This window comes from Cariama cristata, unplaced genomic scaffold, assembly GCF_000690535.1.
Source record: "Cariama cristata isolate BGI_N322 unplaced genomic scaffold, ASM69053v1 scaffold15029, whole genome shotgun sequence".
In the NCBI taxonomy this organism is placed as follows: Eukaryota; Metazoa; Chordata; class Aves; order Cariamiformes; family Cariamidae; genus Cariama; species Cariama cristata.
In genome coordinates, this window is record NW_009636453.1 from 13,331 (window position 1) to 29,964 (window position 16,634).

A 16,634-nucleotide genomic window follows, 5' to 3' on the forward strand; every position below is an offset into this window, starting at 1 on the left:
CGAGTTTGCCTCTGCCTGCCCCAAAATGCTGGCTCTCAGGGGCAAGAAAGGGGAGGTAGGGAGCTGGGCTATGGCCAAGGGGGATGTTGCAGCTGGAGGAAGCCTGGGCTGTCTTTGAGGAATGGACAAGGTCCCATAATCACAGAATGGTTGAGGTTGGAGGTCTGGAGGTCATCTGGTCTAACCCCCCTGCTCAATCAGGGCCACTGAAAGCTGGTTGTCCAGGACCATGTCCAGATGGTTTTTGAGTATCTCCAAGGATGGAGACTCCGCAACCTCCCTGGGAAACCTGTGCCAGTGCTTGGTCACCTTCACAGTAGAAAAGTGTTTCCTGATGTTCAGAGGGAACCTCTTGTGTTTCAGTTTGTGTCCATGGCCTCTGGTCCTGGCACCACTGAAAACAGTCTGACTCCACCTTCTGCACCTTCCCTTCAGGTATTTATAAGCATTGATGAGATCCTCCCTGACCTCTCCCTTCTCCAGGCTGAACAGTCCCAGCTCTCTCAGTCTTTCCTCATAGGAGAGGTACTCCAGACCCTTCATCATCTTCATGGCCCTTTGCTGGACTTTCTCCAGTATGTTCATGTCTGTCTTGTAATGGGTAGCCCAGAACTGGACCCAGTACTCCAGGTGTGGCCCCTCCAGTGCTAAGTAGAAGGGAATGATCCCCTCCCTTGACCTGCCGGCCATGCTTTGCCTAATGCAGCCCAGGGTACCATTTGCCTTCTTTGTGGCAAGGGCACATTGCTGGCTCATGTTCAACTTGGTGTCCACCAGGAACCCCAGGTCCTTTTCTGGCAGGCTGCTCTCCAGCGGCTTCGGACAGGCAGTAGGTAAGGGAAGCACCAGGTAGTATTGCCAAGAGCTGCATCCCATCTTTGACAGTGGCCTTGATGTAGCACTTCAGAAGAAAATGTAGAAGCCTTTGTAATGGATGACTTTCTTCTAGGGGGAAGTATGTTTTGCTTTTTTATATCCCCGCTAACTGCAGTCCTCTAACCATTTCATACTTGTAGAGGATCATGATTTATATCCCTTTAATGGTTTAAGGCATCTATCCAGGAGTATAGCAGATGCCTAAGTTCTTCAGTTAAATGTAAAATACAGCCCTGCTTTACTTGTCCAGTGAGGAAGAAAACAAGAAATGCCTGTAGCTGGTGGAAACTCAGAGACTTGTTTCCACGATCAGTTGGAACACACAGGTCATCAATGGGTGGGAAGTAAAGCTCACCTTGAACTTGAACTGCAACCAGAGACCAGTTGTCAAACAAAAAAGGAAGAGTTAAGGGAATGAATTGGAGAAGGCAGCAAGGGTCATCCACCCAGGTATGCTAATGGGATCCACTGTCCATGGAATGGATACGGTAGCACCGGGACCATTTCCATATCGTCCCAACAGTCCTCTTTAACAAATCCTTTTTATTTTACTGAAAGCCATAAAAAGTTCAGTGCAATATTTCGGCACTGAGACCTTCTTTAAGTCATTGAACACTTTTTCCCCCTTACATCATAGATCATTTTTAGCTTCCAGTTAGTTTTGGCTAGGAGGTCAGAAAGCCAAACAGTCTCTTCACTCACTTTCACTACATTCATCATCCTTGTTAGACCTGGCAAACTCACTCATTTTCTATTGCTAATTTATTTTTATGAAGACTTTATGTGTTCCTTACACACAATTTTGTTGAAGAACATTGTTGTTTGTTTATTCTCCTTTTGGACATGATGCCATTTGGCTTGAGTAAGTGTTTGTCCATAATCTGTACTCTACAGTAATGTGCATGGTATCACACTCATTTTGCAGCTGGGTGGCTTTGATGTTGGGCTGTGTTGTAATGCCCAAAGGAGAAATAAATTACACTGTGGATGATGAATTACAGCTGTTTTCAGAATTCCTGCACTTCAGGCATTGTTTTAGTGTAGAGCTCTTGAGGGACTGTCTGTGTTTTGCTCTGGGTTCTACATATATGCCTTGTGGAAGGGATGAACCTACAGGATATATGTGAGTGGAGAGAGGGGAGTTCGAGTGTTGGGACTGGGAAGCTGTTCCATGTACAAGCGCTTGCCAGGATGAAAAAAATTGAATTTATGAGTTATGACTTTAACTGTAAGGGAAGGAAATGAAAAAACATGGAGATTGGTATTAATGGCAATGAGAAGGCTGATTAGTTTTTGGTATCACAGCATCACTATGGAGCTCCAATTGTGAAACCTGGCTTGAGATGCTGAAGTCTAGAGCTGCCGTCCAAAACAGAACATCTCACCTACTACTAAATCTCAGAGGCCCATAAACCTTCATGGGCTATGAAGTTTGTTTCAGAACATGAAGGGTCCTGGAATCAGAGTCCAGGACTCTTCCACTTTGAAGGACCATCTCAAGTCAAACCCACCACAGGGTTTCTCACAAGTTTAGGTAAAAATGAATCTCTGTGCTCCAAGTATTTGCCAGTAGACAAAGCGGCACATCTTTCACACCACAAAGCCAACTCAGGTGGCCCTGTTTGTGTCTGCATGGCAAAACTCTTTTGTACTCTAAAACAGAGAGGTCTCATCCCTGCTGCCTATCGAGCATGGTCTCTCGTCCGTACTTTCTAAACCATGCATAAAAGTTGCTATGGGGAGTATGGGCTGGTGCAAACCAGTGTTATGCTAGACTGTGCTAACATTTAACTGTACAGAAAAAGCAGGACAAAGACTGAGTTGGTGCTCTAGCATTGTTTAGTTAATTGGTGCTCTAGTAGTGTTTAGTTAATTAGTGATCTAGCACTGTTTAATTAGTATATAGCCTTTTTGTCCTTGTTCTCAGAGATTCAGAATAAAGTATTTTGATGACAGTAGCATTTTTTGGGTGAGTAGATTACTTTAGGAGTGATGGGAAGGGTAAGGGAGGTTGTGAGGGATAGGATGGATCGTGGGGAAAGATGCCAGGACTGTACAAGCAGATAAGGAGATTCAGGTGGACTTGGTGAGATCCATTGGAAGCTACTGAGCACAAAGATGAGGACATAGTCATCTTTCAGGGAGGCCCTAAAGCAGAAACTAACTTTCAGACATAGGGAGGGGTTACTGTGTATCTTTACTGTCCAGCTTTATGTCTGCTCTGCTCTTACACACCTTTCCTAAGCATCTGCCGCGAGGCCATTGTAACTAGGTTATTGGCTAGATGGACCTTTGGCATGACACATCAGTCCTACATGTATCTTTATTGACTATGTCTCTAGAAATGAAAGCCTCAGTTTTATTTTTGCAGTGCAAATGACAAGGTTCCCTTTCTTCTGAGTAGCAGCAATTCAACGTAACATTTCTACTCAGGATAGTATTAAGCACACTGTTAAGTTAAGTATGTGCTAATGTAAAGCACATGCTTTTCTTCTCAACAGAGATGATTTTAAACATACTAAGTAGGACTAGAGAAGATTCCTTCCAATGCACACAGAGTATTTAATTTTTCTTTTTTTTCCCCCTCTATATTCCTACTCTCTCATACCTGAGTTTGAGTTGGTCGACACCCTAACAAACCCATATATATTCCTAGCTTATCATCATTTGGCAACAAGTTAGGACAACATGAGTAGAGACCCTTCTGTTAAATAAGTAAAAAAGTCTATGGATACACTATCCTGAAAACACTGACAAAACCTTGATCTAACGTATGGTTCTTAATAGATATACTACAGTGGCCTTAATCATCAATAAATAAATAAATAAAGGGACAAACGACACCTCCTCTTTTTATCGCTACAGGATGAAGCCTTTATTTCTGTATAAGTACTATCGAGCTGTAAAAAGGTAAGTATGATACGAAATGGCTAATTTGTCGGACCATACCATTTATCTCTTTATCTGGATGCATATATTTGAAGGTTCATCTAAAATATATCCAACTCAAAAGCAATTCTTAGGAAGAAGGAAACATAAAGCCAGTAAGTGAGAAAACTTTGCATTTCAATACTGGCAATGTAAAATTACATCAGCTAATGCCGGTGTATTCACTTTAATGAAAAAAATGTTTATTCAATTTAAGGTCGGTCTCATGAAATACACACACTTAACTCATATTTACTGATGTTTCACGTGATGATGTTTGATGGAAAGGGCAAGCGACTGAGTAACACTAGAGTTAGTATACACTGTGATGCACATGTACATGAAAAATGCTATCATCTGGTAAATTTATTAGTTAGCATTGGTGCAGGTAAGTTATAACGCACACATAAACTCTACTCTGAAGGTGATTTTTAAAGAAGTTTGATATATGGACTATTGAGGGTACATGGAATGTGAAAATGTCTGCTTCATTCACCAGGGGAGGTTTAGGTTGGGTATTAGGACGAATTTCTTCACTGAAAGGATTGTCAAGCACTGGAAGAGGCTGCCCAGGGGAGTGGTTGAGTCACCATCCCTGGAGGTATTTAAAAGACGTGTGGATGTGGTGCTTAGGGACATGGTTTAGTGGTGGACTTGGCTGTGCTAGGTTTATGGTTGGACTCGATGATCTTAAAGGTCCTTTCCAACCTAAACAATTCTGTGATTCTATGATTAAAGTTATAAGATCAAGGACCTTTTTAGCTCAGAGGGGATAACATGTGAAACGGAAAAGGACAAACAAACCAGAAAGACACAAACCTGGTAGACAAGGGATAACTAAGATGATGATGAAGACTAAAAGTCTCCAGACCATAACTGATGGGCCATTAAGGAACTACAGGCTGAGCTTTGAAGAGAGCTGACCTGGATGGTGCTACTGATCAGAAGGGAAAAAGAAGATGACCTTGAGGATTTGGGATATTCAAAGAGGCTGTACAGGACAAGCAAGCTGGACTAGCCGGCAAGTAGATCGTATAGCAGGTACGAGGGTCCAGTGTTCCTACTGAGAGCACACCAGACTGGGCTCCAGCAGCTGGGTAGGAGAAATCCCGGCTCCTGGAGGCTGCTGGAGCTCGTAGGTCTTACAATCAAATTATTTATGCACAACATAGAACTGAAAGAGTAAGTGTTGAGAAATAATGTCCTATTTATTTACTTTTAATAGCAAAATCACTTGATCTTGCCTCCAGATTCTGTAGAACTTTCAGTACGTAATTCAATCTCGTTTCAGTTTTTTAAGTAACTGTTGCACTAGAAAGTGTTTTACTGAAATCCATAGTTTTCATAACTCTTAAGAGCTATGGGTGTGATTTTCTACAAGCAAATAAACTGTACGCTTTAGAAAAATTAGTCTATGAAACTTTATAAATACTGGTACTCCTAAATCCACTGACATCAATGGAAAAGTTTAGTATTAATGACACCAGAATCTCACCCAGTGTGTGGAACTGGAAAAGTTCACTTTGACCTTAAGTAAAGAGGAAAAAGTACAAGATAAATTGCCTACATTCTGTCTCTTTTAGTCCTTACTCAACATGGAAAAAAGTAGTAAACACATTCATATATAAGTATTTTAATATGCTTATTAATTTAATTTCAAAGTTTTTAGTTTAAAGTTGAGAAGAAAATGCTATTCATTGTGGAGAAAAAACAGGGGAAAAAGTAAAGCAGGAGTCTATTAGCAATTTATAACAGGAAGGAATGTGTATGAAAATATCTAAAGAATTTTTTACCTAATTTCTGCAAGTATGCTGAGAGCTTTTTCTACATTGTGTATATCTGTAGTAGCCATTAAACAGTATTTCTACAACATCTTCAGCTGATTTGGGTCCTCTTGCAAACAAGGATAAAACTCCTTTAATAATTTTCCTCCTATTCTTACACCCTGTTGCGCTGCTTCATTCTTCTTATCTAAATAACTGTAACATTAAATTCTATATGGTATTTCCTAGTTTCTCAAATAGTGACTAATATAAAGTAATATACATCTTTGGCTGTAAATTCTAACTACCCCATATGTAAACAGAGTGCTTATGCATTTCTCTTTCTAAATATCTCACAAATCACACTGTTTCCCAGACTAGAAATTAATCACCTTAAACTGCTACTATTTGCGTACCTGTTCTATAGCTAATTTCTTTCTACTCAAGGTCTTGCAAGCATGGAAGTTTTCAGAAGTGCTACATTTTGCTTTACTTTTAAAATGAAAGGACATTAAAAAAAGAATTGTTAGATATTAATATTCTATATTTATTTCTAAGTGTGTTGTCAATATGTACATTTGTGCTTTTCCTGTATGTATATTCACAAGACTGACAAATTTTTATCTCAGTAGTATGCACAGGGGATATCTATAAGGCACCCTCCTCTATTTTCCCTCCTGTCTTCTTTCTCATGTCATTCACGCTGGTGTAAAAAGAAAGGCACGCATCCTACAATACCTGCTTCTCTCAACATCAGGATTTGTGGAAAAACACTTATGGCCTCAAAGCAAGAGATGTAGGAATATACATGTAAAAACATATCTCAAAGAATAGAATTTCAGCTAATTCCGGGAAACCCAACATAAAGAGCAGAAAAAGGCTGAGTGCCTCCACTTGTGGATGTCAAGATGGTGGCTAAGTATTCACGGCTGGTTGGTGGACATGCCCATCTAGTTCAGCTTCATTTAACTGTATTTGCAGTGCCTGGTATTTCAGCCAAACTGACAAAAGCATCTGAGATGACAACAGTTGAAGAACATGTGTACTTGGATGGGAAGCATTTTTTGACTGAGGATCAGAATTTCTCCTGTTGAGAAGTTGCAGGTGTGCTCTTATCCAGAAAGAGAACCAAAACCAGCACCATTAACAGGGATGGCAGAGCCTGAGGTGGCAAGTCTGGTCTGAAATGAGTACAAGAAGATCTGGAAGGAAGGGCAGGGCTCTTGGACTCATTGGATACCCTCAAAATAGAAGGTCCTTGGCCAGACTAGGATGAGCTGAATCTCTACTGGCAAACCCCGCTTGGCAAGGGTTGTCAGTGTACCAGCAAGCGCTGCAACCTTGTCTTCACACCCCACTGCGTGTTCAGCTGCCTGTGTTCAGGGTCAGCTCTGATATAGTGGAGCTGCGACCTTGGATCAGACTTCTGTGGAAACTGCTATGTTGTGAGAAAATGCTAAATGAGAAAGAAAAGCCAAACTGAGAATCCTCACAGGGGGCCGTACCCATTGGGCCTGCTACTCAGGCCCTTGATCTTGGGACTTTGCTTGAGCTACGTTGTTTAGGATACAATTCACCATCCCTTCTTCCCCCACTCCCCATTTCATGGTCATCAGCTTTAAATAAGCACTTTCACTAGTTTGTTTGAAGCTCTTGGCAAGTAAGTCACTTACTGATAAATTTGATGCTAAATCCTTGCTGGTAAAGAAGATGGGAACCTTGTAGTAACTTATTTATTGATATCATAGCAGCGATATTACCTGTTACTATGTGTGGTTGATGGATCTTCTTCATGTAGGGCTTTGGGAGGTTCCCAAGCATGACAAACTTTGAGCTTCTGGGATGAACCTTCTAACCAGGCAAGGAGACAACCGTGACTATTTAACTAGGGTAGCAAAGATAATTTGAAAGGCATTCTGATACATCCCTTCTCCATGTTGGCCATGGATAAAGAAAACCCTGGACTTTGTACAGAAGTGACATATTCATGCTGATCAACTGATGGAGTGATCAGGAGAGTTGGTACATTGACCAACTCCATGCTCTGCATCTTCAATATCATAGAGCCCAAGTCAAAGCCAGAACTCCAGAGGTTTGGCTGGCTCAAAGGGAACTTTTCCACATTCATCTTCAGACCCAGAGTTCTTTCTACATCAAGAACTAAGCTGCACCAGAGCTAAGAGCTTGGCACTTCCTTCTGCTGTCTATACTGTGAAATTGTGTGCACAATTCCTGGTGTGGTTTTGCCCCATGTCAGCCACCACAGTCTCAGACAACACTTGGTCACATTTTAGTGCATAATATGGGCCAGGAATGATTCCAATAGGCAACTGGGTTGCACACACTCTGGTTTAGAGATGAAAGAGTTTAATCACATGGACGTGAGATGTGTCTTGCCAGTTGGACTCAGGAATAAAGAATGGGTACCACACATTTGATTTACTAATAGACTCAGAATGAGGCTTTTTGTCATCTGAAACTTTGTCCAGATGCCTCCTTTGTAAGCCTGCTGCTGATGCAAAGTAAAGCAATTAATCTTTTTGCCCTCAAGTATGTGACAAGCCTTATCACCTTTTTGAAAAGTCTGGATGCTGCAAAGCAATTGAGCAATAGAGCTTTGTACTGAACACGGTTCTGACCCATGGTAAACAAACATAATTCAACCCGGCTGAGATAAGAAGACAGTAAGCCAGTCTTCCTAGTGAGGATTACCAATGACAAACTTTAATAACAATTTCTGAATTACTGTGTTCAAGTTCCTTAAATCCTCAGTGGTTTCCCAGCCTCTTCTATTCTTTAATACTAGCAAATAGCTATTAGGAACCTTGCCCTTGAACTTTTTTTAGATGGATTTTGATATTTCCAGGCAAGCTGTTCACCTCAGTAGAAGGAGGTTCTCATTGGAATCTCCTTCCTGCCCTGAGAAATTCAAGGAAAAGGACTGCAGGAGAACAGAGGCTCATGCTGAGTTGTGCAACTTCAGGATATGATGCTAAACACCTGCTTGTCTGCAGTAACAGACCTGGCAGCTTTTCACTGAACATGTGCCGATGCAGAAAGATGGGAATGGAAAGGAAAGAGAAGACAGCTTTCACATCTTGAACAAGAACTCAAAATGCTTGTTTTGGTGCTAAAGGCTATGCCAAGGTCCTCAAGCAGAAAGCACAGTGCTACTGTCAGTACTGACAGCTCCTAATAGATTCATGGTGTTCTTGAAGAGCTCGCAGTGACTGAAGATAAGAGAACATTGTGAGCTTTAAAAGAATTGTGGCAACAGTGGTACATTGTTCTCTCCCTGGAGAATAATGGGATAACTCATCGAAAGTAGTGAATCAAATTAGTCTGCGGCAGAGCGTAAGAACTTGGTTTAAGCACTCCAAAAGGACTCTACAAAAGGTGGCTGTACTTGACAATTAAATGAAAATGCATAGGAAAACCTCAAGACAGCAGTCAACCTATTTTACACACATCCCTAACAAGTAGAAGTCTTGGATTTGATAGAGACAAAGCATTGATCAGGAATGTAATCTTAACCCAAACAATGGAAGGAATGGCAAAGTTCACAAGAGCAGAAAAATCACTTCCCCAAGTTAGAAACAGTTTTTCAGAAAAGTTGTGGTCACGTGGCACATGAAGAGCCAAAGCCCAAGCGGATTTAGACAAATCTGAATCATATTATCGATAGCTCTCTGGGCCCAGTCACTGTCCTTTCTAGCTTGATTAGATTGTCCCATGTGCCTATTTGAAAAGAGCAGAGGGTGATCAGCTTCTTGCTACAAAAGAAAAAAAGAAGCTCTACCAGCTTCTTGCTACAAAAAAAAGTGACTTGTTACCACCCTGTTCCTGGTAACCAGGTCCTCACTTGCCTTGAGCTCTGGAACTTTTTGTCTCACATGGTAAAACAATTTGATTCACTAACTCAGGGAAAATATAATCATAATTTTTCTGGTTATTTCTCTGTGATTTTAGAAAGCTGAATCAGGCAGGTACAGAATTGGGTGATTATTAGAGCCTGTGCAAAGAAGCAGGCGAGACTATGTGGCAAGAAGCAAGGCAGGAGGAAGAGTAGGACCTTCCCTTTTCAGCACAGCGCATTCTTGAGGGGCTTGAATTTGTATCATGTAGTTAGACATCAAAGTTCAGAAGTAAAAAAATTGCATATCTAGACAATGAACATTTTATTAATTTTTTCATTTAGCACTGCAAAGACAGTCCAGTGCAGGCTGAAGGATCTGTGCCATATACTCTGTATTGTGTCATCACGTATTTAACACCTCCCAGTCACTTATGCCTGTAAAGACTTACTCTGAGCAATCAAGACATAAAGAAATCACAACAGATGTAAGTTAAACAGATTCCAGTTACAAACAATTTGGGCTTGTATATTATGCATTATGCAGTAAAAGGAAAAGAAAACTCACTATCAGAGTGATTACATAGTCCAAATTAGTTTTGTTTAATTGTATCTTGATATATCATTTACAGAGACATATTAGGTGTAAAACTCTATAATTATAATCTCTCATTTTAAAGCCAAATGCCAAAAATATCTAAAGCCAAAAAGTAGACTAAGAACTACCTGGAATTATATATACAACTGGTAAATGGGTAAAACTCTACATTTCTAGAATATAGAGGTCATGTGTATAACATAGATGTATAGAAAATGTTTTGAGATCTCCAAAATAAACAGCTGCCTTTTACAGTATGTTAGAGGATTTATCTGAATTCTCTTACTGACTACATTATAGAAAACCGTCTTGGGCAGAATCCTGGCTCACTGAAATAAATTAAGCCAGGATTTGTCTCCTAATGTTTGCAGATGGAGGACTATTTACAGTCAAAGCCCTTGTGTTAGGTACCTGCAGTTGATGTATTCAAATCAACATACTTCTCTTGTATTTGGAGTACCCTATTTCACTATACATACAGCTTTCCCCATCTGCACGCTCCAGTACTTTCCAAAAGAAGTCTTGACCTGTTAGGGAGTTTGTATTTTTACCAGCTCTAACTTATAAGCAAATCCAAAGACACTAGTTTCATTTCTGTGCACATGAAGAAATAACATTTAATAAACTCAGCCTTAAAGCAGTCACATAAACTGCCCAGAGGTTCGGCGGCACTGCTCTGAAAATCCAAAATCCATAAATATTCCTTTGCATGCCTTACCAGCAGTAGAACCCTTTGCAGTAGTTATATCCAGGTTCCCAAAATAATCATGTTTCTTCACTATTTCAAAGAAAACGCAGTTTTATCAAAGTTACCACTTCTTCTGAGCAACTAATCTTTCCAGTCCTAAAAAGTTACCTAAAAATATATATAGCAATAAAATACATTTTATCTCTACCTTACAATAACTCAGATGCTTTCAAATCTGGCAAAATTTAAATATTGACTTATATTATGAGGAATTTTTGTTTGTTTGTTTTAGGGGCTGTAAGTAATAAGATTCAGCAATATTGCTTATCTTTTGGGAAAAAGATAAGGTTTTTAAAAGAAATAATGGCAGAGCCACAGAGCCAAAAAGAATTCAGATGCTGCTAACACTTCCAGGTTCTTGAAGTAGAAAGCTTTTCCAGAAAACTTCATTTCTATTCATTTTCTATATTTGACACTACAGAAACTCCTGAGAAACCTTTGATTTTACTCAGAAGGAGAAAATTTTGCAGGTGAAATTAAGAAATTTCACATTTTCATTACTTAGTTTTTTAAAACTTAGAGTGGAAATCTGAAAAAAACACACAATATTCAAGTTTATTTAATGTTATATACCTGGTGATTTTTCCACAACATTCTGGTAAAGCTTTATTGCTTATTCATACTTCTGTTTCCTGAACATGAGATCTGCCATCATTTAGAAGACAAAAATTTGTGAAACTAAAAGAAGATGCACAAATAAAAAGCCCTACATATGAACTGGCATGAAACAATATTCCAAATTTAGTTCTTTTAAATATTATCAGAATACATAATAAGAGAACTAATAATTACCATACCAAAAAGCATGTGGGACATTTCCACTTTTTAGGAAAACAGCGGTCCAAACCCATCGTTAGGTATCACACAGTAATGGATGGATTAATGTCACCGCTTTGGCACACAATTACCCACAAAAAGCAAACATTTCTTCTATTTTCATACATGTGCATAAAATGAATATTTTTTCTGACTTACAAAGACTACATTTAGGGGATAGAGATCTCTGATTTCCATCATTCCATTACTTCACTCCTTTTCTGTGACTTTTTCTGGAAAAAATTTAGTGATGCCAACCTATCATGCCAGCAATTTCATTATTAGTACTCTTATGTAAAAATAGTGTGCTGGTGTGTAGACTGGGAAAACAGTTATTGGATCTTGACAATCAAACATCCAAATTAAAATAAGCCAACTTCAGTATTATCTGAGAAAATAAGAAGTAATTAAAAATGAAGTATTTAGATAACAATTTTAATAAGTATCAAGAGCCTCTTGTTTTCTTTCTACTAAGTTCTATCATAGCAGACAGAAACAGAATAGAACAATTTTTTCCAACACAATTTCAATCTACTTTTATAATTAAATCAAAGATAGATTTCCCCATTAGCACAACTATTGCAGTATCCAAGTAATTACAAATAATCAGCAAAGGATATACTTTACTGATTTTTCTTGTGCATCATTAATTATCTGAAGTGACAGGGCTAATATTATTTCTATTATGAATGAAGAACTACAGGAAATGGGGAAGTCAAATACAAATAATAATAAGATGGCCACTCTTCAAAAATCAGTGTAATCTTGGAGAATGTTAATAGCAGTTCTATTTAAATGAAGCTGCATGTGCTTGGTAGACATTAAAGCTTGTAATATGTTGCATATCATTAGTTCTCAGTAAAAGCGCAGATGGAATTCATATCTAATTCAATGCTGTTTTCTGCCAGTTAATGGCCGTGAGAATCAAGCATTCACAAATGTAAATGGGAGTTTTTCCAAATCAAGATTTTATGGGCTTTAAGAACTAGCTTTTACTGTGAGTAGAAAACCATACCTGAGCAATTTTCCTTGTTGTAAGAGTGACTTGATTTTTACATTTGTAATATGATACGCTCTTCTGATGATTTACTATATTAAACATGAATTTTAAAATATTTTTCAACTTGGTACATTTTATTGAATGGATAAATAAGTACAAAATGGCTAATATGGCTGTATTTCCTTCTTGTATTTGTGTGCCTTTTTGGCTCTTATTCCATTCAAATGTCAGAAATAGGATTTAAGAATTCACCCATGGTAATTCTATGGTTTTGAAAATCAATAAGTATTTCCTTTTCTATGTTTTTGAGGACACGACACTAACAGAACAATTTCTCTCACTTACCTTGTATATGGATACTATTTCTTTACAATCTGTTGGAGCGTATGTTAATGCATTTTTATAGCTTTCAGTAGCTTGTATATGGTCCTTCTGACTCAGATAGTGCTGGACATTAATCAGTGCTGCCAGCCTCTTCTGAGAAGAAATTGATCCTGGCAGTTCCAAAGGGAGACATTTCAGTGTTGTCTGTTGTATTTCAAAATCCTGTAACAATGATGAACAGTGTAAAAGAGATTCATGAAAATGAAATAACAAATGGCACAACTTCTGACAGTTTTTCAGAGCAGTTTCTTTCGTGTCTGTGTGTTGTTTGGGCATCCACCTGAGGAGTGGACATCTGCCTTTTCTTGGTCCAAAAGAGAGAACTCAATTCTAGTTTCCTACCACCAGATTTGTGTCCTAAAAGCCAGATTGGTATTAAAAGATAAATCTCTTTCAGTCACTGTCCACTGAAGCTCTTCCGTTTTGCATAAATAACATATTAACTAGACTTGTGCAACCTGACCTACGCCTGTGGGGAGGGCATGGCCATTGGACTATAATGTCAGTATTTTTTCTTCCAAGCATGTTTCATATATAACTGTGGATGACTGAGAATACAGTTAAATAACTAACCATCCATTGAAATACCATGCCTTTTCCTAGCGGATAGATGGTTCTCCCCATCTCCTGGCTTGACCATTTCCTCTCAAGTTCACTTCAATGAACTCTTTTCTTAAAATGCTTAACTCTTCTGATGCAGCATATGGGGAGACTCATGGGGGTAAATGCAGCTATGAATTCCACCCCTTCAGTGACTACATCCTGATTTTAGCACTGCTTTTTATCCAGGGGAAATTCTCAATATATAAAATTTACCTATTTTCAGTATGTCACAGTAAAGTCAGTATGGACTTTAAATGTTTTCTAGAATGGTGCTGTCTCTGCAGGCAGGTGAACTGTATTAAAAGAACTATGTTTACATTGAAATTCCTGCTCTGTCTTTGGTGGATTCATGAATGTATTTCTAACGTGAAACCGGGGTCTCACTCACAGAAACACACACATATATACTTGGTTCCTACACCACTTATCCTACTCAGGGACTAATCTGGCTTAATATTTGCCACACACTGACATACACACCCTGCCTCGCTACTGCTGCTGGCACCACAGAGACACAAACCCCTATGACCCACGGTCCCCATCCCAGTTGCTGGTGCTTTGACCTTATAGACATCGCAGAGAGCCGCTCATCCAGGGGAATCATTAGAAATAATGAGACTGTGCTGATGAGACACAGGGCATGGCTAGATAAGCGTACTGATCAGCAGCCTGTTTACAGGTGGTCAGCCCCTTTTATCTCCTTATACCTCTACTTTCCCATGCTTGTTCCTCCCCAAACCACCTTAAGCCCTGTCTTTCCCCACCATATCGTTCTTTTGCTTAACAGCTCACGATAAATCATGCAAAAATCCCCAAATGCTCTTCCCCTGCATCTCATTACGTGTCCCATATCCCCCACGAAGTAGTCCCCTTAGTCCTAAGATGCTCTGGAGAACCCTCCCTGTTGACTCTTGATGACAGGCTCCAGCCCCAGCCCAGGGAGCTAATGGGTCACCTGTGGCAGCCCCGGGAGGAGCCAGGGCAGGGTGTCTTTTTCTGAGATTGCATTATTGGGATTCCCCTGCCATGTCATGTAAGCTAACAAAGCTAACTGAACAGCACATGGAACACATCTGGACATGGACTGGACATGACATTAAAAAGTGTCAGGCATGATAACAGTGTGAGAAGCTAACAAAAGTTATAGATAAAGTCACGAGGGACAGCTGGATTTTGCAGGGGGTTCACAAGGAGTTACATGAGAAATGGTTGACCCTCACAGAAAACTGGAGGGGAGCACTGAGGAGCTTTTTGTGGAGCAGAATCTTGCAAGGCCAACAGCACCAAGTTAAGTGTATCAGTGATCCCATGTAAAGCCTAGGTAATGGCATCAGGAATACCAAATAAGGTTATGGAGGTAGCAAAACTGGGACCAATGGGGAAAATGTAATGAGGAGACGCGACTGGGTTAAAGAAAGGGGGGTACAAAGGTGGCGAAAAGTAGGGTCAAGAAACAGGAAAAGGGATAACAACGTATGGAAATCACGTTGCCAGTGCTGTTTGGAAGTACATGTCAAGCAGCCCTGGGCCCATTTCTTGTGACCTTACTGTGGGAGTCATACCTGCTTCCAGGGCCAGGAGGAGCAGGGTAGAGGCAGGAGTGGCTGGTTGGAAAACATCTGGACAGATGGACTGAGCATCCTGGTACCACCTTTTCTGGGCCTAGCTCCACTGGCAGCTACCTACCACTTCGTAACACTCTCTGTCATCCCTGAGACAACAACCAGGAGAGACAAAAAGGCACAATATCACAATCATCTTCAATACTGAAGATCAGAGGAAGTACAGGCTGGTCAGCCTAATCTCAGTTGTGGGCAAGGTTATGGCACAAATAGTCCTTAAAGTCATTTCCAGCCACCTGAAAGACAAGAAGGTGATTGAGATCAGCTAGTATGGATTTACCAAGGGAAAATTGCACCTGACCAAGCTAATTGCCTTCCATGATGAGATAGCCGGCTGTGTGGCTAGGAGGACAACAGTGGATGTTGTACATCATCTCGACTGTAGGAAGGCCTTTAACACAGTCTCTCTCAGAATCCTTCTAGCCGAATTGGTGACATACGGATTGGAAGACTAAAAAATAAGGTGAACAGGTGGATTGTCAGGTCAATTGTGCCCAACTACTAGTGGCATGCCTCAAGTCAATGCTGTTCAATATCTTTATTAACAATCTGGATGACAGGATAGAGTGCTCTCCCATTAAAATTTTGAGGATAATAAAGGTCCTGTACATCATCTGCACAAGTTTGAGATGAAAGTATCTCCTTAAGAAAATGCAGGTTAAACAGGTTTGATCTAGATGCTCTCTTCCTTTTATTTTTGAATAATGAATTTCTGTAATCTGTCCTCAGTAATGCTTAGATCCTATTTCCAATTATTTTGACCGAAACATTACTGCTTGTTTAGGGTCAACTTCTTTGACCATCTTAAAATTTATTACAGGTGTATTAGTATACAAATATTTTGTACTGATCATGAGTGAAGAACTAATCTTCCACTAACATTTTTCATCATTCTTGATTTTTTTAACTAAACTCATCACAGAATTTCCTCTAAATTGCAAGCTTGCTTCTAAAGCTTACTGAGTTCAGATGGTTAATATTTAAAAAACATTTACTCCTTTGAAAATTTCAATTTGAATATTCACTCCTTTATAATTTCTGATGAGTTCTACAGAAAACAGTTCTGAAAGAGGCCAAATATCTTTATTCACACTATGCAATTCTCCTGCCATACTGAACAATTACTTGTACAATAGGGATGAGAAATCCTTAATTATAAGAGCTACAGCCGAGAAGTGCCTGTTTTTCTCCACTGATTGAAAAAAAAAGGAACCTATGACTAACTCAGCTGCAGCTTTTTATACTATATCTACACATCTAAATGTATTTTAGAACCGTCAGCACACATTTCACATATCAACTTTCATTTACATAAGAAGCTTTAGAAAAGACTGATATTGCAAGTAAGCTGTAATTGCTAAGCATACAAAGAGCTTTGAAAAATAAGCATTTGAAGTTTACAGTACTCTGTAGAATCTGTCAGTTCTGTATTACTTTGGTTTA

The 16,634-nt window shown here is 39.5% G+C and overlaps 1 protein-coding gene across 1 annotated transcript in view; it reads right to left on the reverse strand.

The window, feature by feature from the left end:
- The window catches only part of LOC104167619 (elastase-1-like), a gene marked incomplete at its 3' end in the record, with an annotated part of 6,738 nt that extends 5,114 nt beyond the window's left edge, over positions 1-1,624 (reverse strand). Inside the window, exons 1-2 of the mRNA XM_009707929.1 lie at positions 1,579-1,624; positions 1,119-1,243 (exon numbers count right to left, since the gene is read on the reverse strand). Of these exons, the coding sequence (XP_009706231.1) occupies positions 1,119-1,243; positions 1,579-1,624 (171 nt within the window). The remainder of the gene's footprint in view (positions 1-1,118; positions 1,244-1,578) is intronic.
- Between the last annotated feature and the right edge of the window lie 15,010 nt (positions 1,625-16,634).